The sequence below is a fragment of the Netta rufina genome (assembly GCF_964035555.1).
Source record: "Netta rufina genome assembly, chromosome: 3".
NCBI classification, from domain to species: Eukaryota; Metazoa; Chordata; class Aves; order Anseriformes; family Anatidae; genus Netta; species Netta rufina.
The window spans coordinates 27,587,923-27,610,766 of NC_140125.1; the positions used below are offsets into that span (position 1 = coordinate 27,587,923).

Genomic DNA, 22,844 nt, shown 5'->3' on the forward strand with positions numbered 1-22,844 from the left:
ACCAAGCAGATAAGCTCTGAATAAAGTAGTCAGGCAGCAGATTTCTTTAAAACAACATTGGGATTGTGAAATCCCAGCACCAAACAGTTAGACAATACCAGTATTAAGATTGCTTCTCTCCTCCCCTCTGGTCCCCTCCCTTCTCCTCTCCTCTCCCCTTTTGCCTAGTTGAATACTTGATTATCCGTTGACAAACTACATTCTCTGGGGTGTCAAAGTTTCATTTTATTGTTTGCTGCAAATGATGTTCAGGGAATTAATTTAGAACTTCATAGGTTATGGAATCTTTTCATGCCTTCATTTGTAAATTGAAGGGTTCAGCTGGAAATACAGGGATGTGAGAGAAAGAAGAGGACTGCAGATATATACTCTCCACTCTATAACCATGTATTGAATTAAGTCATTTATTCAAAACTTTTAATAGATATGATTCTTTGGTGGCTCAACTTGAGACATCTGGTTTATAATCAGAGTTGCAACTGGAGTCAAAAGAACTAATAAAAAAAAACAATAGGTGTTCTGAAGAGAGATGTTAGCAATGAATTTTTGTTCCATGTTCTATCTATAAAATGGAACGCTAATTCAATTGGTACCATTGTGTGTAAAAATAAGTTCATTAATATGTACAAAACACACAGTTCCAAGAACTGCTGTTGATGGCATCTAAATGACAGGGTGGTTATCCTCTTCCTCTTTTGCCTGCCCTGAACGATCTGTTCACAAAAAGTAAATTCCCTGCTTGGTTTTTCTGGCTGAATTATCCTGTCCCCAATTGGAATCTGTGCAGTGATCTCAATTAGAGGAAACTCAACAATAAAATTATGGCCATGAGGGCAGGAATGGGACTTGAGGTGTAATGGGGTTTGTAATCTTACAGCCTGGTCTGCCATTGACTAAGTTATGTATTTGCCATAGTGTGAAAGTGGTTGTTTATTCACTGAATATCCTCTATGACGTGCTGAATGACACTGGTGCTGTAGGAAAAAAATGACTTTTGTATGTCACTAACTGTTGTGGGAGCCACTTAAATAAGCTGATGCACTATTTCTTGTACCACAATGCAGCTAGAATATATGCAGCCAGGAAAACACAAGGACTCTATCCATGTTGCTGGGAATCTACCTCTTTCTAACATCCATTACTATTTTTGTTGTCTGTGGTGTTAATAATTTTACCCCAAAGGTGTGAATGCTGTTCACAACATTCAGAAGTAGAGATTAATACTACTATATAAGCCCAGTTACTATCCAGTAACTTTTTTGATATGTCTAAATGTTACTACACTTGAAAAGTTATAACCTGATAGGATAAATGGTATACTACAACGCAGCTGCTGATTTATAACATGTAGTTCTATAATTTTATAATCCTATAATCTTTATTATATCTTGTTTTGTATTTATGGTATATCAATAGAAATAACAGTGTGGGACAAAGGTTTTTGTATGGATGTGATGTTTAATATGCCTTGAGATTAGAATTTCTGAAACAAAAATGTTATTGCACAAGCTGGAAAATACCCAAAAACAGCAACAAAACAAACAAAAAAAGAATTCTGAGAAGATAAAGCATCTGAGACACTCACCCATCTGAGATACTCACCAGAAAGAAGTGCCATTCTGGTATTAACACAGAAAAAGCAGAACACCTGTTGCATTCATAGGCAGTAAATAAATCTTTCAGGTACAGATATTTTATGGATTTGCTCGTATCATGAAAACTTTGTGCAAGAAAAAAATATATTTTGGAAACTCCCACATGTGTCTTACAAAGTCAATGACTTGATTACTTGTTTTCTGTGATCTGATGACATCGTTAGGAAGCCAGTGGCCAAGAAATAATTAGGTGTTGAGTTACACCTGAAATATAGATCAATATCACATCCCAGTATTCTAACACTGTGGAAAATCTCATTGGATACAAAAGGAAGAACACCAGTGTAAATCCCTGCAGCATTTAATGATCAGTTCTTCAGAATGCTTGCAATTGTCTAAGACCCTAAAGATTTGACCATTCTGTATCATTTCTGTTTCTTTGAGGCAAATATGCTGTATTAGTATTCTAGTTTTATTTCCACTGTCTGCAGGAGTACACAGGTCTGACTTTGTGATTGCTTTTACAAAAGAAACAATTTAGGTATGAAAGAACAAAGAGAAAAATTGGTATTATTGTTGCATATTGCAATGAGATTTTTAATTAACCCCAAAGTCTTTCTCCTTCTTTTTTTTAGCATCTCTCTTATGGCAATGGTAGCTTACATGTTGATGCAGCCTTCCAGCAAACACTCTGGAGTGTAGCACCAATCAGTTCAGGAAGTGAAGTTGCCCAAGGTAAGATTAACTCAACTTTAATTATCGAAAGATTGATGGTAGATGAAATAATTGCCAAATATGACTGAAGTATGGGAGTGGTATTTCCCTTATTTTATTTGTTAGATTGAATATTTAAAAACAAATATTCTGAAAACAGAGTGGGAGAATTATGCTGGAAGACATATTGATGATTTTCTACATCATTGTTTCTACGTACTGAATAGCTAACTCAAATCTGATTTTACTGAAGTTATGTTAATATTTAAACCTTTTAAAAATAGAAGTCTTTTGATCCTGGTTTAAATTATTTATGCAATCTTGGGTATAATTTCCTGAGATTGAGTAAAAAAAAATGCTGTTTGGTATGACAAAATTCTCATGTGTTGAATAACTCCAATTATTTGTATATGACTGAAGGTCTTTTTGTATCAGCATGTTACCTCTTGCAGAGTTACAAAGTCTAGCCAAATGATGAATCTTAAAGAAACTGAGGTCATGTTAAAAACAACAAAAAATCTGAGAAAACTTATTAGATAAATTTCCCCATTTACACCAAGGATTTAAGCTGATGTGGTGGTTTTACTCAGGTGGACAGCCGAGCTCCACCATAACTGCTCTCTCACTCCCCCTCTCCTCAAAGAGGAAGGGGGAGAAAATACAACACAGAGAACTCGAGGTTTGAGATGAGAAAGGTTTAATTAAAAGGAAAGGGAATGGGGAGGAAAAAAAAGAAACAGAAGTAAAAATCAGTCCACGCGGAAGCACAGAGAGAGGGAAAAAAATAAATAATTCTCTACTTCCCATCAACCAGCGGTGTTCAGCCATGTTCTGGGAAGCAGGGCCTCAAAACACGTAGTGGTTGTTCAGGAGGAACAGCCCCCTCCCCCACGAGAGCCCCCCCTTTTATTGCTGAGTGTGACATCAGGTGTTATATCCCTTTTTATATCCCCACCCTATCAGGTGGAATATCCCTTTGGTTGGTTTAGGTCAGCTGCCCCAGCAATGTCCCCTCCCCATCACTTGCCCACCCCCAGCCTGCTGGCTCTTGGGGGCTTGGAAGGAGTCCTGATACTGTGCCAGCACTACGCAGCAATAGACACAACACTGGAGTGATATCAGTGCTGTTGCAGCTATGAGTGCAGAGTACAACACTGTGTGGGCTGCTGCAGGGAAAAGGTGACTCCAGCTCAGACAGACCCAACACAGCTGAGCAGAGATTTCTGAGCATTTGCAGTTTAGGATTGCTGTGTCCAGGCTAGATCTGTGCTAAAAACCTCTTTGCTCTGTTTTCAGGCACAGTCTTTTTCAGGCACAGTCTCACATGTGGCCTTCTAGGTAGCAGGTATAGAGAAAGAATACAGAAAGAGATCAGAATACAGAAAATTTGGATCTGAAGTTGGGAGATAGTAGGTGGCCAATAAATTGGCATGTTGTGTCTGAGAAAGTAAAGACAAGAACTCAATACATGGACAGAGAGGAAAACAAAGGATGTGCAGTGAGGTAGTGCTTGGGAAAAAGAGAACTGGGAGTAAATAACAAAATGCTGAAAACTAGATGTTGAAGTAAAAAAACACTGATGAGGGTCACATGGAAAACAGTCTGTTTGCAAGGGGATGGAAAGAAGAATATGTCTTGTGAAGGGAATGTGAATATGATGCTTAGTGTGTATGACCGTATTCTATACGCTTCAGTAAAACTAACCAAACTAGAGAAAATTACATCAAAATGGGGGAAGAGGAAAATAAATTGTTACTATCTGATAAATGCTTTGTCATCCTCGTAAAGAAAAGATAAGCATAACAGATCAACAAGTGCTGTAATACCTTCTCTTAATCAAAACTTCCCATTAAAAATGTGTTCAGGCTTTTACTGTTCTACGTATTTTCACAGACAGTAAAACACATTTATCTTTGCAGGACTTGTGAACCACTCTAGTTAAGTGAAATTACTTTAAAGTGAAAGTGGTGGATAAATAGTCCATAAAATGAATTAAGATGTTGAGGGGAGGTAGATAGAAGAAAATGATTTTTTTTTAATGTACATTTCAGCAAAACTGTTTTACACAGAAGTCAGTTAACTAAGGCAAAAAGAACTTTAGAGTCAGATCAAGTAATTTTGCTAATTTTGTTCTGTGAAATAAATGAGGGGGACAAAACAAAAGAAAAACAAAATAGCTACTCAGGCAGAACATCTCAAAGTTGAAAAATGCAGTGCTGAAGTTAGCCACATAAATACTAATCTGAAACTGATTTCAAAGATATTAAAAAATATATCCTAAAAAAGATTTCCTGAGTATATAGTAGCATCAAAATAAACCCGTGAAATGTATACAGTATGAATGTTGGACATTCAAGAGCGTTTTTCTGAACAGATGTCTTACTGCATAGATTACTTACAACTTGCTAATAAAGAAATAGTTTCCAAATATTATTCCAATAATATTTTTAAACGTTTTTGTTACAATAGGAATTTGTATCTGTCCCTGTATGCTGGAGAGACAAGTGTTTGGCTTTAGATTTGCATGTGCAGTGGTGGTGGAGTATGTATAGGAGTTATTTCTTTGGATCCCAAATAAAAAATATTTGTATTTTGGAAATCTTAAGTCAAGCAGAGTTTTGAGTGGATCTTCCCAGCTTTTCTGACAGAACAGTTCAAAAGACACAAAAAAGAATTTTATAATTAATGAACAAATGCATCCGTGTATTGTTAGTATATAAATTGGAATCCTTAGCTTAAATAAAAGCCAAAAATGAGTTGGTGAAATGGAAGAGGTGTCTCCCACTTTGTGTTCTGGGAGGGAAGTGCTTCATAGTTTTAGTTGGATAAGTCTTTTTTTGAGTTGCACTATCTCTGTGCGGTCTCTTGTTGGTGGCTCTTTCTCCTCATCTGCTGTTTCCTACTTGCTGACTTGGAACTCTTCTCACTTGGCTCCTCGGGACATGGGATATCTTCCCCTTCCTCTGGCCCTCTTTTAAAAGAAATTTAAACAGAAAAACAAAACAAAAACAAGAAAAAATCAACCCGATTCACTTCATTTTTCTGTCTTCATTCCAGGATATCTGATAGGAGGGGATGTTCTGAGGTTGTTGCATGGTCACATGGATGAATGCTTGACAGTCCCTTCAGGTGAACATGGAGAAGAACAAAGAAGGTAGGTTTCCAGTCTAGAATAGAATAAAAATAGGTATTACTGATTCAATATTGAATGTCACTGATAGTATACATTTTGGAAGGATATTCTTATGAGATGTATTGCTCATATGAAGGAATGTTTTTGAGATGAACTTTGGACGTGAATGTCTTGGTTTTGTGATTTGTGATTTTTTTGTACTAATTAAGTCTTTACATTTGTAAAATAGTAGTATGTATTGGAAGTGGATTTGGTCCAGCACCATGAAACAAAATGCACTTAGCTGTGTGTGGAGGTGCTGAATACTGAACGTTTGAATTTAACATTTCTTTTTTTTTTTTCCTTACTTCTTAGCTTAAAATCAAATCTAGGAGAACAAGTGCCACAAACCTTTGTATCTGTTATGTTAATAATTGTCTTGTTCTGATGTATTAAACTGCATGTTAACCCTGTTATTGTGGTTATGAATGTAGTATACAAAACTATTTCACCTTTGTTTTATTTCTCATCATTTATTACTTCTGTTATTATTAATCTTACTGTGTTTTTTGATTTTTTATTATGATCTATAATCTATACAGTGTTTTTTTTTTTTTTTTTTTTTTTTTTCTGTACCACATAGAACAGCTCAGAACATGGTACGTTGAGATTACTGCTGAGTCCTTCAAGGCTACTAATCTGGCTACTAATTGATCTCAGGTGTACTTGACAATCCAGCATACGTGTATTAACTAGCTGCACTTCTATAATAAAGAAAGTTCTGTTTATTTTAAGAACTATTCATTTCCAATAAACTTTCTCAGTTCGCAAATAGAAAGGTATTAAGTATTTTTCATGCTATACCTTATAAAGATAAAAATCAGATTGGAAACTGACATAAAAAAATGTAAAATTATTCTATGAATTTTTAAATATTAATGATCAAGCTTCAGTGGTTTCACATATTATTTTTTGACAGCTTCCTGGCTTTTTGTTTGTTTTAGAGAAAACTACTCTTAAAAAATAGAAGCTATTTCAAAACTCTGAAGCTTTAGTTTTACATATTAATAATTTATGTATTTACATAATTTACATACTTAGTATTACATAGTTTTAATTACTATGTAATAAATCCATTATAGCTTGGAATTTTTTGCTACTATTTCTATCCTCACCCCAGAAGTGACACTGGGAATAAGATAAATCAATAGGATTGTATAGTGTTTGCTCATATTTCAGTTCAAATCCTGCAAAAATCGCCTTCAGAGTTCGTAATTGCAGTGTAATTGCAGATCTGTAGAATGTTTAGGCACTTCAGTAATGAACTTAAAAATTTAAGAACACAAAAAAAAGTCTCTCTTTACAAGAAGAGTAACATACAGAAAGCACAATAAAAGAGTAGTGAGTTGGTAGGTAGGAAAAAATTCACTTTTTCTTCTTGTGCAATCAGATGTTGCATCTTTGTGGTTCCATTTCGTAGACTACAGATCAGTGCCTTAAAACAGACCATTCTTCTCTCTACACTGTTTGCCTTTTCCCCTAGCTCCATAATTCCCCAAAGAAAGCAGAGTTAGTACACAACAAATAGGACCAACATATCCTTATTTTTACTGAGAGCATTGCCAAGAAGCATTGCCTCTCAGTGTCTCATAAACGCCAGATTTGATATTCTGGAGTTCTTCAGTTCTCCAGGAGCTTTATTTCACAGATCGAAAATAAGTTTGATAGTTTGATTTCTTTTATCCATATTCTCCTTTTTTTTTTTTTTTTTTTTTTTTTTAAGCGTTATAAATGTTTTTTACTTATAAATCTATGATTACTTCTAATTTTATGGAGCATTCTATGTCCCACATTTTCTCCTCCCTAATTTGGTAATAAATTTAGTTATTGCTTTAAAATGCTCTTTCTATATCTATTAGTTAGGACTCTTGCCTATTCAAAATAACATCTAAAAGCATATATTACACCTTCTTTTGGTTACACCGCTAAATTTTCAGGGTGGATGCATACCTTATTTTGATGGGTAGTATTTAACTGCTGGTAGAATGATGTTAAGAATATGGGTAATTTTAACAGGTAGAAAATTTTAACATAAATTATTTAGGTAGAAAATTTTAAGATAAATTATTTATCTTTCATTTTAAGTTCACAACTTTTGCACAGAAGGCATGCTAAAGTATGGTATATTTGGAGTGCAATAATTCCATGTTAGCCTTTCATTGCCTTTCAAAATAGTCTGGTGATAGATTTCTGTGTCAGTGCTTGGCTTGTTTTGTTTCAGTGTACATGTATACCCAAAGAGCAGCTCAGCTCTGCAGAATGCCAGTGTGAAGGAACACTAAGAAGTGCCACGTCTGTTGACTCACTAATTCCCATATCTCATTTTTATTTTGCTGCAAAGGCCTCCTCTCATGCCTTTTCAAATAAGTAAGAGATCAGACAGCCCTAAAATAGCAGTTTTATTCTATCATGTAACCTGGTATCTAATCCTGGAATGAATGAATTGTTTTGATGTGAAGGATCCTCCTAGGCAGTTTCTAAAATTAACTGCTGTTTTCCTCTATTCTTAGAGCATTGATACAGTTACATAAATTTGAGTATAAAAGTGTTCCAGAGATTACCAGAAGTCCAAAATGAAACACATATTCTCAAGCTGTTTATACTCTTATGGAACAGCATCTAGCACAGCTGGGACCTGCAATACAGTGACAATGCAAATAGTGTATTAATGATTACAGGGCATAACAAATCTTCCTCCAAGGCAAGGTCATCCAAATCTGCACAGGAAGAGGCCTAGTACAGTGGAAGATATAATCCTATAAGAAACATATAAAGTTATCTCTCATGTCTCACAATTTGTTTTGAAGGTGTACTTTGTTTCCTCACTTAATTGATGAGCTGGTGTGTCCCCCCAGGTAGTTCTTACATTGTGCTACCATGATCACTGGAAGGTAGGGTGAAATCACTGTGTTTTTGGAAGAGGGACCTGGTAATTGAATGGTAAGATATAGCTACACAATTAGCAGTGGAAAAAAGAGTAACGTTCATGGCCAACTTCTGACATAGGCAAAGAAAGTATTTGCCCAAGATAATAGGCTTGTTAGAATCATAGAATCATCTAGGTTAGGAAAAGACCACCAAGATCAGCAAGTCCAACCATCAACATGGCCTACTGAGTCCCATACCATACCCCTTAGTGCTATGTCAGCATGTTTCCTGAATACATCCAGGGATGGGGACTCCACCATTTCCCTGGGCATCCAATTCTAATGCTTGGATGGACTTAGAAGGATGAAGGATGATTTTATTCCCTCCCTCAGATAAGTGACATCCAGAAGTCTCCTTTGGCCTGTACTGGATAGTTGTTGCATTGTTTCTTGAATGCACAGTCCACCCCAGTCCTATGCTGTCCTCTCACTTTGCTACCTCAGTTCTGGAAGGAGGGGGAGCTTTTATGGAGTTGCTGCTGTGGCAGTGGCTCTTTCTTGCCTTTTTCCTCATGCAGGCAGCTGTAGAGTGTTGTCTGTAGTGTGTGCCTTCTGCAATGACAACAGCAGATAGCAGCATATGATGAGGCAAAGTGCCTGGGCTAATTGCCAAGTGTTTTGGTGCACTTCAGCATGCATCAGTGAAGCTGGTACCTGAAAGAAGCATTCTGATGTTACTCTCCTACTGAATTTTGTCAAAATTTCTGAAAAATCTTCAGTTGTCTCTGATAACACTACATTTTATGCAGTGATATTTGGCTTTTGATGTAATGCCAGTAACCTATTATTCAAAGATTACATCTGTGAACTATAAATATTTTAAAACTTCAAGCATTTGTGGAGTGGAAGATTCAGAGGACTGATTTAAATAGTTTCTTGCAAGTAACAATTCAAGAAAAATAGTAAAAGAAATTTTTTTTGACTGCCTGAACTTGTTTGCCCCTCAAAAAGAAGTAGGTAGGATCAGAAATCTTAATATAGGTTTTAGTAATTATAGTGGCATGTTCACCACTATGCTGGAGGATCTTCTCTCTGCCCAGAAATGTATTTTTTCCTTTGGGAAGCAGTTTTAAGTAGATTTGCCTGAACTTGCTAGGCTTAGTTAGCTTCATAATTAGAAAACATTCTGGTTGGAAGCAGTGCAAGTAGATATATTGATGTGATGATATTTTGTTTACTTGATATTACACTAGAAAAGAAATAGTGGTATTGTTTTTAAAACACTACAGGGAGTCTGGGCATGACCCTGGCAGTTTTCATTAATTCTGACCCTGATGAGGTACAAAAAGAGAACAAGCATAAGGTTAAATATTGTACATATATATATATGTACAATTTCACTGAATTAAATACTGTTTGCTGTATGTTCTAATTCTAAATAAGTATGTTGCTTGTTTAAGGACAGTGCTTAAAGCCTTGTGTGTAGAATCTTTAAATTGTGTTTTTATTATTTAAAATGCATTAGTCTTCTTTAGCAAGCTAGACCTAAACTTTGCAGTGTTGTTTCTGTAGCTCTTCGATTGAGATTTCAGAAACATTTCTAGGTAGATTAAAAATCGATATAGTTGTAGATATGCAAGTGAAAACATGGTATAATCAGCTTGCTGTTCTTGCCTGTTGCTTTGATACTGTTTATCTTCAAAGCCAGGGGATACTTCTGTGACAGCACAGTAGCTGGGAGCATGTATTTATCTTGACTTCTTTTCTTTCCTCATGATTTGTGGCCTGGCTCCCATCATTTAAAACACACATAAAAGTGGTGTGTGAATTGCATCTGGAGACTGAGGCAGACCCCAAGCGTTTCCTTGTTGTGCATTTTTTGTTTCTTGAAACCAAACTACTATGTAGTCTTTTCCACTCTTCTCCTCCCGTTTTGAATATGAGAAATTTCTTAACCGTTTTTAATGCTTCTTTTTCTGGGGGTGGGGAAGATTGTGTATAATTATCCAGCAGTCTGAAATCCCTTGAAACAGTCTTTGCTTTCATTGGCCTTTTTTTTTCCTGCAGAAATGGTGGCGCTTTTTTCTTGTGGTACCCTTTGCAAATTACTATTTTGAGACTTTGCTTGTGTATTTGTAATCTCAATTGAATGAAAAATTCTTCCCCAATTGAGTTGGTATCTCAAGGAGTGCTAGTTCTGCCCAGTGTGCGCTGTCCATGGTGCAGTAATTGCAGCTCTGATTGTGGCCCTATGAAGCATTGGCGAGTTCCTGCTCCTTTGACTCTTGACGTTAAGGGGGATTAAATGGATTAACATCATAGCCAGGAAGAAATTTATTATCCTTAGTCCATAAACATAGATTGAGGAAATAAAGTATTTTGGAAAGAAGAGGAAGAAAACATTAAGTATTAGTGTTATGGGTGTGGCTAAGAAGGTACAAATTATCTTGAGCTTTTAAGGGGAAGACTGACTCATTGTAGCTCTTGTTGTCCTCTGTTTTTCTGCTTTTATTTTTCCATTCCTCATGCATTTACATTATTTATAATTTCATACTAAGCTTTTGTAATTCACAGGCCTTCTCTACTGTTTGGCAAGATATGTGCATGCATCTTCTGTGCACTTTGCAACCTGACATATTATTTTCTCCAACATATCATTGTAAATCTCTGATTACTCTGATTGTCAAAGAGAATTATTTATTTATTTTTTTTGGTTATTCACATGTCATTAAAAGCAATGTATCATTTGACTAGTAATATCAATATCTATGGCTTAATAGTGCCAGTTTCAGAAAGGATTAAAATGTTATAAACCATACTTCCTTTTTAGCCCAGAGATGTTGCATAGAGTATATAAAAATAAACTAGGTGCATCCTATCAAATAATGTTTTTATACAGATCAATTGCTAAGGAAGTTGATTTGAACACTCTCAGAGCAGTTTACTACATTCATTTCAATGAAAGGAGTAAAAAGTGAACCTTAGATTTCTCAGACAAAATAAAAAGGGATGAAGGTTTCTAGGTTACGAGTTTACTCAGGTGCTGTCGGGCAACATGACCAGGTGACTAAAAGATGAGATCTTTCACGCAAACCTAACTTCCACATTTTCCATAAAGAAAATAATATCTAGCTAAAGAGCTAAAGGCCAGATTTTTAGATTCTAGTGCTTTGTGATGGAGTGCTTTTTTGTTTTGTTTTGTTTTGTTTTTTAAGCATGTATTTTCTGTCTTGCCTATAAAAAGTCTTGGAGCTCCATCCTTGACCCCAGTCTTTGGGCTTTTGCTTTTACTTCCTTGTAGGGATCCTTGATCCATAGCCCTACAGCTTTTTTAATACCTCTCTAGATTGCTGTAGCACACCATGTTGCTACTGTATCCCTTTATTCATATGGATATAAGAGACAATCCCAGGATCTGTGGTGGTTTTTTTTTTTTTGGTTGCTTGTGTTATTTCTTTCTTTCTTTATTTATTTATTTTCCTTCTCTTTGGTAAACAAATTAAAAGTTTGTATTTAGGATTTCTTCCCTTATGTGTCTCCCCCTACCCCTTTTTTTGCTGTTGTTGTTTTACATTACCATTCCAAGACAGATATCTACCCTTTGAAAGAACAGATAAAATAATGAATGGACAGTCACATAAAAGGAAACTACTTCATCCATGAGAAACCATTCTTTTAAGTTCATAATGGGAGGTTTTTTAGACGTTTTAAATTATAGTGATCCCACTGCTATGTATAATCCAAAGCTCACTTCAAAAAAGTACTTGTAGAAATTGGTGACAGCTTCTGTTTCCAATGTGAGAAAAACTAATCCCTGAAAAGTAACAAGGTATCAACTCAAAAGTGAAATACTCTGATTAATTTAAGCCTTTGCTTTAAAATTAATTTGATAGTATAATACCTGATTTCTTGTATATTTAATGACTGGAAAACTGCTGAATAGAATTGTAAAATCCTGTATTACGTGAGTGCAAGAATTCTGAATGCTTTTTTGTCAGTGAGGTGCATATAGACGTAAGCCAGAATGTAATCATAAAAAAATGGATGATATCTGATCTAGTTATTTTGATTTTACAAACCCAACCCAGTCTGTTAGTTGTAGAGCAAAAAATTAAACAAATGCCAGCAGAGAAGAGAGTGTCTGAATAACGAAGCAGATGAATACAAGATTATCATTTGCATTTTACTGTATTAGTGAAGGTCAATTTCAACAAAAGATAAGATTGACTTTGAGTTTTGTTCCCTTCTGTGAGAGAAATATGAGAGGCTTGCTAATACTTGTCAGCTGCTATTAGCAGATAACCACTCCAGCAAATGACTAAGATAAGTGGAGAAAATACTGTCCATGAAATCCAGGGAAAGACTTTGAACATATTTATATATGCACCTAGAACTCTTTCTTCACACACGGAACATGCTAATGGTTATATTTATGCATGACTCATGAATATTGAGTGTGAATGATTCTGTAGTGAGGAATATTTATTTAGTATTTTGACTATACAGAGGAGTATAACTTACTATTTTGGTTTTGAACGATGTCTTTCAGTGTTTGTTGTTTTTTTTTTTTTTTTTTTTTTCCTCTGTACTAAGCAATCAGTGCCTCTGGATTACATCTACAGGAGGGCTTTGGAAGCTAAATCCTATTGTGTTCCTAAGTAGGTGCCTGACTATTAAAAAGAAAAATCTTTCTAACCAACAATGGGAAATGCCCCAAATCTCAGCATTGATATTCTCTAAAGTTAAGCCTCTGTCTGTTTTTGGCAGTGTCACATCTTGGTTGAAGATCACAATGTTTACTTGATCCTTAAATTATTCCAGGATTTGTAAAACTGGGCCATACACTTGCGAGTGTTTCCTTGCATGCTTGATCTGATAGTGACAGCATTCCTTTGCATACGTGAATCCTTTTTTCATTTTCCCAAAGTAAGGGCCTAGGTTTTAAAATTCTGGCAGTGGTTTAGGGCAGCAATAAAGGTACTGCAAAAAGTACTTTGTACTGCAGGAAGCAGTACAAAGAAGGGCTGTCTAAGTTTGGAGTGCCAGCACTTAATACCCACAAGACTCCTCAGTGCTTGGTCTAAAGAGAAGCCAATTTACCTAATGCAGTGCTTTTGGTGATCTATTTTGTGGATCTGAACGGATCTACTATGTATTGTATATCTATGTTTAGAATAATGGAAAAAAAAAAAATTTAGGTTCACTGTTTTTTAAAAAACACTCATTTCTGGATATATGCAAAGAACTAGATGGGTAGTTATATATCAAATCTGGAAATAGGAAGCTGTTAACTTGTGAGATGTGTGAAGACTGTGCTTGTGAAACCTTGGGTGCTATGATATCAAATCAAATACAACACCAAACAGGTGATTCTTCATAATTCAATGCAATAAATTTTATAGTTATTTTCACAGTGTAAGTTCTTAGAAATTGCTACCTTTCTTGTAAACAGTATACAGTGATCACAAATCCTTATCTTTTGATTTTTTTTTTTCTGTTAGAAGCTATAAATATTGTAATTATCTTTGTTTGTTTGTTTGTCTTTTCCTGCAATCTCCATCCTTAAAAAAAATTACTGTAAGAAAGATGTCTAAGAGAACACCATATAAATCTCATTTTTAAAGGTATCACAGTAATGGATGCCAAAGACAACTCAAATAAAAATTGAATAACTAGGTCTGAAGGCTTAATTGATAAGAGCTAATTTTGAATATGATAAACTTGAGAATGTGACAATTGCAGTAATTATCTTGGATGCCTTAAAATGAGAGATGTAGTTCAATTGTAAAGCAAATACAATGATTTTTTTACAACAAAGCTGAACATTCAGTATGTGTCTTTGCTTGGTTTTCAGAACTGTCCATTACGAAGGTGGTGCTGTCTCAATTCATGCACGTTCTCTTTGGCGATTAGAGACTCTAAGAGTTGCGTAAGTAAAACCTCCCTCAGAAAAGAAGTCAGTTCAACAGGGTGCTTTTAGTACGGTAACAGGGTTTCTACAAAATCCTATTGATAGCTGTATACCTGGATTGATAATACTAAATCTTCCTCAAAAAGTGGTATATCATTTTAACAAAAAAATAACTTACCATAGAAAGCATGTGTTTATATTGCAGCTTTTCCAGTACATATGCTGTTTTTTTTTAAATTTTAAGTTGCCATAGCTATTGGTGATCTCATGATTTTCTGGTTTTATACATGTATATGACATTCTAAAGAAAAACCTTTCTAATTATATAATATATACGTGCCACCTCAAACTTGTTTAAGCCATTTGAATGTCTTGCAAGGCAAAAGTTTAAAAATTTAAAAAACAACCTGCCAACCAACCAACCAACCAACAACAACAACAAAAACTTCTCTAGTAAACTGTGGTGCCAGAAGAATGTGGGAATTTGAGAAATTGCAGGTTTCTATTAAGACTGTCATGTGTTTCAGTTTGACAGGCACTGTATAAAAACCTTTGAAGTGTATAAATATTTTAACACACGTGACTGAGAGAAATTGTGAGAGGAACAGGCATAATGACTAAGCAATGATAGTAGTAATCTTTCTTTCCAGAACATAACTTTCTTCCCAGAAAAAAATAATATAAAACAAGTCCCAAGAATAACACTCACTCCATCACCTACGTATTTTCTTGTACGGTATTCAAATGGCTGTATACATTCACTGACAAACTGCAGGCACATGACTATTCATATATCCCTACAGGAAACCTTCCATCAGGACGAGTCCTTCCTGAAATGACAGGCAAATATAATATTGATTCTGTTCATGCTTGCCTCCTGGATGGCTTACCATGGAACACTAGATACTATCATGTAGCATGGCTTGCTTTCCTGTAAAGTGACAGGAATGTGTATTCTCATGTTGCAGAAAAGAAATATAATTAGTCAGAAATGGTTTGACCACCTACTTGCTGCTCAGAAGGCTTTTCATCTAAGCGCACACAAATTGTTCTTTTTCCTGTTGTACAGACATGAACTAGGAACATGGCTCAATTGCAGTACATTTATTATTTTATTTTTTTTAGGGTCCACAGGTCCAAATTGAATCAGACTAGAGAAAAGGTAGCTCCTCAGAATGGCCCATGATATGAAAGATGGAGAACTGATGTTTTTTTTCCAGACACAATACAGTAGTTGAGGTTCATGACTTGATAATATGTGTAATTTTACACTTTTACTGACTTTTTAGTAATATAATGTGCTTTAGAATATCCTCCTCAAGAGTTAAATTCTGTATCTTGTTTTAAAAAACCAAAACATTTCCTCTGAACTTTCTTAGGTGGAGTGGCAGCCACATAAGATGGGGACAGCCATTCAGATTAAGGCATATAACAACAGGAAAATATTTAAGTCTCCTGGATGACAAGAGTCTTCTTCTTACAGATAAAGAGAAAGCAGATGTAAAATCCACGGCGTTCTGTTTTCGTTCTTCCAAGGTATGGAATCAGTGAAGCATAATCATAACTGGTAATAATTCCAATCTCTTTTCACTGATTAAAAAAAGAACCGAGTATAATTAACAACTAGAAGAAAGATAGAAGAATAACTAGAAGATGATCATTTCAATTGCCAATTGAAAAGGAGCTTTCACGTTTGCAGAGAAAATACTGACAATGTATCCCCTCTAAATCTGAAGATTCAGAAGAAATGTAAATTGTCAACATTTACTCTTATTTTTAACTGTATTATTTGCAAGAGACTTACTAAACTTACTAAACACAGTAGTTTGCCAGTGCTGCATTTAAAAATTAAGTGTGAGAGAACCAGAAAGCTCAAGTTTTCAGTAATGCCATATCCAGAGCAGAATACTTTTCCCAGGTACTCAAAGTAACATATGTGAACACACACATACACATCTCTCTCTCTCTCTTTTTTTTTCTTTCCTACCCAAAACACAACATTCTGATGTAGAAGTTAAAAAATAAGTATATCAGAAACTTCTTACAAGTTAAAATTCTTTAAATTCAGCAAAATAAAGAAATGTGAAAGCGTAAAGATATCACAAGACAAAGAGCACTCAGAAGACAAGAATATTTTGAAGAGCTAAGTTTTTTTCTCTTTTTTCATTTTCCTTTTTTTCAGCGAATGGTGTTTTATGCCCTCATTAAGGGGGCATAATTAGAGGGATAATAATGCCCTCTAATAATTATCATTATATGATAATTAAATTAAGCATTCAGGCAATTGAAATTTGGAGGTTTTTTTTTTTTTTTTTTTTTTTTTTTACTTCTGTCTGTCTTTACAGAGCATGCGATATCCACAGATTTCTCCAATTTATTGCCCCAAACATATAATTGTTTTGCAGATTCAAGTTTGCAGTGATTACGTTCTGTAGATTTATTTCTTTTGCATTTGCTAAATACTGATAGTTTTCTTTGATTAAAAAAAATAATAATAATAATTTAATATCACCTTTGCACTGAAATAAGGCACTTTACCTAATTGAAAAATATTTATATATACAATCCACTTTTCCTCTCCACCATCTTTTCAGCTGAATGAGATAAATAATATTTTTAAAAAATCTATGGCTTGTATTTTTATGTCATCACCTGTTTCTTTGTAAAAAATTTCATAGGAAATACATTAATGTCAGCTTAAAAAGTGGTCATGAATTTGCTCTTTCCAGTCAGTGAGATCTGCTAGAATGTCAGTCAGTCCTGAAAGTGTGCCACAGAAGGTATAGGTTGGGTCAGATGACAAAAGATAAAATTGAAAGGACAAGCCTTAATCACTTGAATCCTTTTCTGGAAATTGAAAGGAATTATACATGTAGAGAAATATTTGAGCAAAATAACACATTTAAGGCTAGACTTAATAGAATAATTTTGTTTGACATTAAGATAAAATCATGTAAAAATGATTTTGCCCATTTAGCCTACAAAAATATGGGGGAATTGGCCTTTATTCTTGTATGCATGAAATAAAAACTATGTTTATAACAAGCATGTCCTTCTGGAGAAAATCTGGAACATTGTTCAATAAATCTGTTCATTTCCAGTGTATTCTTACTGCTTTGCATCACTAAGGCAGTTTGCAGACTGTTGCTAATAATTGCTTCTGTTTATGTTTCAGTGTAACGAAAGAAGGGTTTTGATCTTTATTTGTGTATAAAAAGTTGATGGTCTGAGAATGGGACTAGACCGCAAACAAAACAGAAGCTTTTATTTAGAAATATCCTATGGAAGGACATTGCAGGTGCTTTTGTAATGACAGGTTAATGTAAGAGTGTAGTGGGCTGGAAACATGCACCATGTGATGTCCATACCAATATACAATTATTGAATTATAACATTGTTATTTTAGTCTTTTTTTTTCTTTTTTTTTTAGATCCTGATTTTCAATGATGAACTTTTTAAAAGTAGATAACTAGGTGGATTCATAATACGTACTTTCTCAAATATCTGCTGTTTATTGGCATGAATCCAGCACTCCACTCAAATCTTCCCATATATAAGCACTTCTGGTTTCTGTTCACTCCCCACAATAGCTGAATGACTTGAGGCTCCCAAAAGATTCCTCTGATGCCTGCTGTCCCTACACGATCCACTAGCTTTCCATTTTCTCACCTACATTCAATCTCCCTTTTACCATATCCTTTCCTGGCTGTACTCTTTATCTTGCAGGAAAGAGCTCAACTGAATGTGACTGAAGGGGCTCATTCATGGCTCTAAACCTTACATGCAGAGTTGTCAGTCTACTTACATGTATATAAGCAACGATAGAGATTTTGTTTGGCACTGCAATTTCTTTTCTAAATAATTTTAACATGAATAAATTTAATGTGGAATGAACTTTGCAATATCAAACCCCTTCAATTTCTGTTATACTTAGTAGATATAACGAAGTACAGAATATTATTTAAAAATTAAGAATTCCTAATAATGTTCACAGTGTTTTATGAGATAATTTGTGAATTCACATCATCACATCTTAAGAAGTTGGTTGTGAGAAGACATTAGAAAAAATAATAACCTTAAGGTGTAGAAACACAACACTTTCACACAGGCTCACGTTACCTTCTGGTTATGAAGATGATTCAAAACACTGGACCTGAAATCAGGCTGTCCCTCCTGTGATAGCAGGACCTAATTTATATTTTTTTTCCTACATCATTATTTGTGTGTAATGTTCTACTGTAAGTAGCTTTTCAGTTTCCAGCTGCTTTTATTTGCTACGTGTTAAGGTTATTTGTGCTTGCTCTTGAAACAATTTAATACAATATTTGGAGAAAATGTGAACAAAATAATGAATTGGTAATTAAATAGAAGCACATAGTAACTTGCTAATTGGCATCAGATTTACTAATAAATCAGTTATTACCATCTATCAATGAACAGGATTTTAATAAGACTTTAAGCATTTACAGAGGTGAGATGTTTACAAGATAGTGAAATTAACATATGTATCCTAAAACAGTTTAACAATCTGGATTGATGAACATATCTCTGGGAGCTTAGTTATGAAAAATTATAATAACAGTTCCAACTGAATATTAATTTATCTTATTTTTCTTTTAAGTTCTTCAAAATGCATTCCTAATTGTAGCATGAAAACTATTTATTATGAAAACTATTTTGCTTTATTTAATATATATTTTTTTAATTCCTTTGATAAATTAGAGTTTATGTTTTTATTTCAAAAGCCCAGTCTCTGCCATATTTTATGGTGCAACTGTATCCCCAGCTTTTCATGGTACATGTGTATGGTGTAAATACTCTTTTTAAAAATTAAAATTAAGCAGCTTCTTGTCTGGGTATGGGTGAGCAATTAAAGAAGCAGAATACTGCAGTTACTGCACCAGTAAGTGTCTCTGCTCTGTTGAAAATGTGAAAGGGTGAATGAAACAGCAACTGCACTGTTCCTGTGGTCTCAGTTTCAACTGCAATAATAATGATGTATTCCCTTTCACCCATAAGAATTGTGTGTAGTTTTTACATTTATGTCTCAATCACGTGAATCAGAACTAACCAAGGTTTTTGGTTACACTCAGTGGAGAAGATTCTTGATTAAACTGGAGCTGGTGTTACAGCCTCAGGAATGGGTGGTAGACCCAGCCTGCAGTGAAGGTCAAAACCCCTTGAGAAGTTTTGGAAATAGCTATGTTAACGCCCTTCTTAATGTTAAGAAGATGCTATAAATCCTTTGCAATGCATTTTTGTCCATACTTAACTGTGTTTTTTACAACTAGTCCAGGCAGACAAGATTTATATCAAGTTGCCATATGCTCTGGGAGAGATTAAAGAGATCTGTCATGAACCTGGATGCATAGAATGTTTGTCTTATAAACTGATGTGTGTGGGAAAGCAGTTTGTTCTTGTAAGAGCTAGATACTTCTGAAATACCTGCCGTCTCTATAGGACATCAGTTGTATTGATGCATGGGCATGACATTCTTCTTTTACAGCATGTCAACAGACCAGTGTGAAATGGTTTTATTTTTTTGGGAAATACTGAACCTATTGTTAGGCAGTAATAGGCTAATATACAGTGGCAGGCTAAAGACAGTCTTTCTTTGACAGGTGGAGATAAATTGCAGGGAGGTGTTCATCTTTCCCAGTGTGAAGGAAAAAGAGAAAAGAAAAGAAGAGAAAAGGAGGAAAAAAACCTGCTGGAGTTTAGTGCTTGATTCAGCTAGAGAATTCAATGTATTTGTTACTGTTTTGTAAGCTTTATGTCTCAGTAATGACATGGACTGTCAATTAAGATAAAAGTTCTTTCCCAGGCAGGTGAAATGAATACACTCTCCTAGTATAATGAGCCATGTTTTTATGCAAATGGGATCTGTATCACTATCTTTTCCCTAAATATTTAACTAGATGTTATACTTCCACTAATTTTTAATTGTTTCACTGAAGAAAACTCTTACATACTCTTATAGATCCTATACTTGAAAACTGCCGAGTATTCAATATTTGATGCAAATACTAATGTCAGTAATTGTTCTCATATTTTTTGGCCTCATTTAGGAAAAGTTGGACATAGGGACAAGAAAAGAGGTGGATGGAATGGGAGCACCTGAAATTAAATACGGAGATTCAATATGCTTCATACAACATGTAGACACTGGCTTGTGGCTCACGTACCAGTCCGCTGATGCAAAGTCTGTAAGAATGGGTTCTGTGCAGCGCAAGGTAAGACTGTAAACAGCATTTCATTCAATCACAGTCTGATAAGGCAGAGAGGGAAAGTGAAGAGAACTACAGGAAACAGCTAATTTCTAGTTTTAAAATATTTTAAGCATTTATTTGTTTCAGTGTAAAGGCTTTTCAGTTGCATACTGAAAGCCAAATTCATGTGATACACTTAATTCCCAAACTGAAAGCTGAACATCTACATATCTACTTGCCTATAGATATTAACCCACAAACTGATAAATCTGGACACAGTTAATGGAAAACTAAAATACAAGTAATAGCCTGTATTATATGTTAACGTTTCTTTCTTCAGTGTGCTGCAGTTTGGAAAGAGGGGACATTTAATTTAAAGTCTTCTCTTTTCATGTTCTGAGTGTATTACCTTCTGTGGTAGAATGCTCAGTGTTGGTTTCAAGTCCCAAATACCAACCATGATCAAGCAGACTAGTATTATCTTAAGATAATAAAGCAGGATAAAGATTCTCTCATCTTCCAGAAGCTGCGTTAGTCCTAGTGTTTATTGTAAATGTTCAACAGAAGGGCGACAAAGCTGGTGAGGGGCCTGGAGAACAAGTCCTACGAGGAGCGGCTAAGGGAGCTGGGTTTGTTCAGCCTGGAGAAAAGGAGGCTCAGGGGCGACCTTATTGCTCTCTACAGATACCTTAAAGGAGGCTGTAGAGAGGTGGGGGTTGGTCTGTTCTCCCACGTGCCTGGTGACAGGGAATGGGCTAAAGTTGCACCAGGGGAGTTTTAGGTTAGATGTTAGGAAGAACTTCTTTACTGAAAGGGTTGTTAGACACTGGAACAGGCTGCCCAGGGAAGTGGTGGAGTCACCATCCCTGGAAGTCTTTAAAAGATGTTTAGATGTAGAGCTTACGGATATGGTTTAGTGGGGATTGTTAGCGTTAGGTCAGAGGTTGGACTCGATGATCTTGAGGTCTCTTCCAACCTGGAAAATTCTGTGATTCTGTAAACTTTGCAAGAAAATTTCTCAGCAAGGAAAAAAATGTTTTTGCATTCTTTTATGAAAATAAAATAAGGAGATGTTACAATTCTTACCAGAGATAACGTAGTGTTTATCCACCATGTAGTATTTTCCATGACTGTTCTACATGCCAGAAGCATAAAGGTGGAGTAAGATCTAGTATACTTAGAAGTTTATGCCTTATAACTTTATATATATATATATATATATATATACATATATATATATATATACATACACACACACATATATATAATTTGTGTGTATAATCTACCTACACACACCTACATTTATGTATTCTTTAAATATTTTATATAAAAGTAATATACATTTAGGATACATTGTTTTATATATATATAATTTATAATAATAATTTATATAGTTATTGTTTAAAATAATTCTAGTTTCTGACTTGAGGCATAGTCAGAACTGATGACAGTAATACTGTTGGGCTAGTAAAGAATGCCATCTTTTTTTTTTTTTTTTTTTTTTTTTTTTTTAATATCTTGTCTGTCCTTGAGGGATCTCCTTCTGTGTAACAGAAGAGTTTTTAAGGTGAACAAAAAAGTCTCACAAACCAACCCTTTTAGTCTTTTGATTTTTATATATATGAATGTATTTATGTATATGTAAATGTTTGCATATGTACAAATATATATATATATATATAAACACATGCACACACATATTTATAAAGTATATTGTTAACAGAAGCTGTGGCTTTGGGATTATTGTGGCTCTGGATCTGCTGGCTCTGTACAAGTGTGTCTTTGAACATAAGGAAGTAAAATACAGATTATCTGTTTTCAATTAAATCTCCCATATTTTTAATATGACTTCTTCATTTCCTTCCCTGACTTACTGTGTGAATTTTCATACTTCTTATTTGTGAATCAAGTTTAATTTTGCATGATGGCTTCTTATTTTTATTTTGCAGGCAATAATGCACCATGAAGGTCACATGGATGATGGTTTAACATTGTCCAGATCTCAGCATGAAGAATCCCGCACAGCACGTGTCATTCGTAGTACAGTCTTCCTTTTCAACAGGTTTATAAGGTGCGCCTTTAAAATGTTATTTTTATTCCTTTTCTTATTTTTCTCTTTTGGTGTATTCAGAGTGACTAGTAATACAACAGAGCACTGTTACATCTTCAGAAAAACATAACAAAACAGATGAGTACTTCTCAAGTTGAACTTTATGACAATTCTTTACCGAAAAAGAAGTATCTTAAGAAGTATTGTCCAATTTCTTTTCTTTATTGTTTAAATTTGATTAAAATGTTTAAACATACTGAAAATGGAAACAAATCACAAAGGGGACATTATACTCACCAAAATTCCCTGTAGGCCACGCGGTGAAT

At 34.8% G+C, this 22,844-nt stretch overlaps 1 protein-coding gene across 1 annotated transcript in view; it reads left to right on the forward strand.

Annotated features, from left to right (window-relative positions):
* Positions 1-22,844, forward strand: part of RYR2 (ryanodine receptor 2) — a gene marked incomplete at both ends in the record, with an annotated part of 408,872 nt that overhangs the window by 181,065 nt on the left and 204,963 nt on the right. The window contains 6 exons of the mRNA XM_084285045.1: positions 2,231-2,330; positions 5,367-5,463; positions 14,203-14,277; positions 15,639-15,795; positions 20,328-20,492; positions 22,418-22,539. Coding sequence (XP_084141171.1) covers positions 2,231-2,330; positions 5,367-5,463; positions 14,203-14,277; positions 15,639-15,795; positions 20,328-20,492; positions 22,418-22,539 — 716 coding nt within the window. The remainder of the gene's footprint in view (positions 1-2,230; positions 2,331-5,366; positions 5,464-14,202; positions 14,278-15,638; positions 15,796-20,327; positions 20,493-22,417; positions 22,540-22,844) is intronic.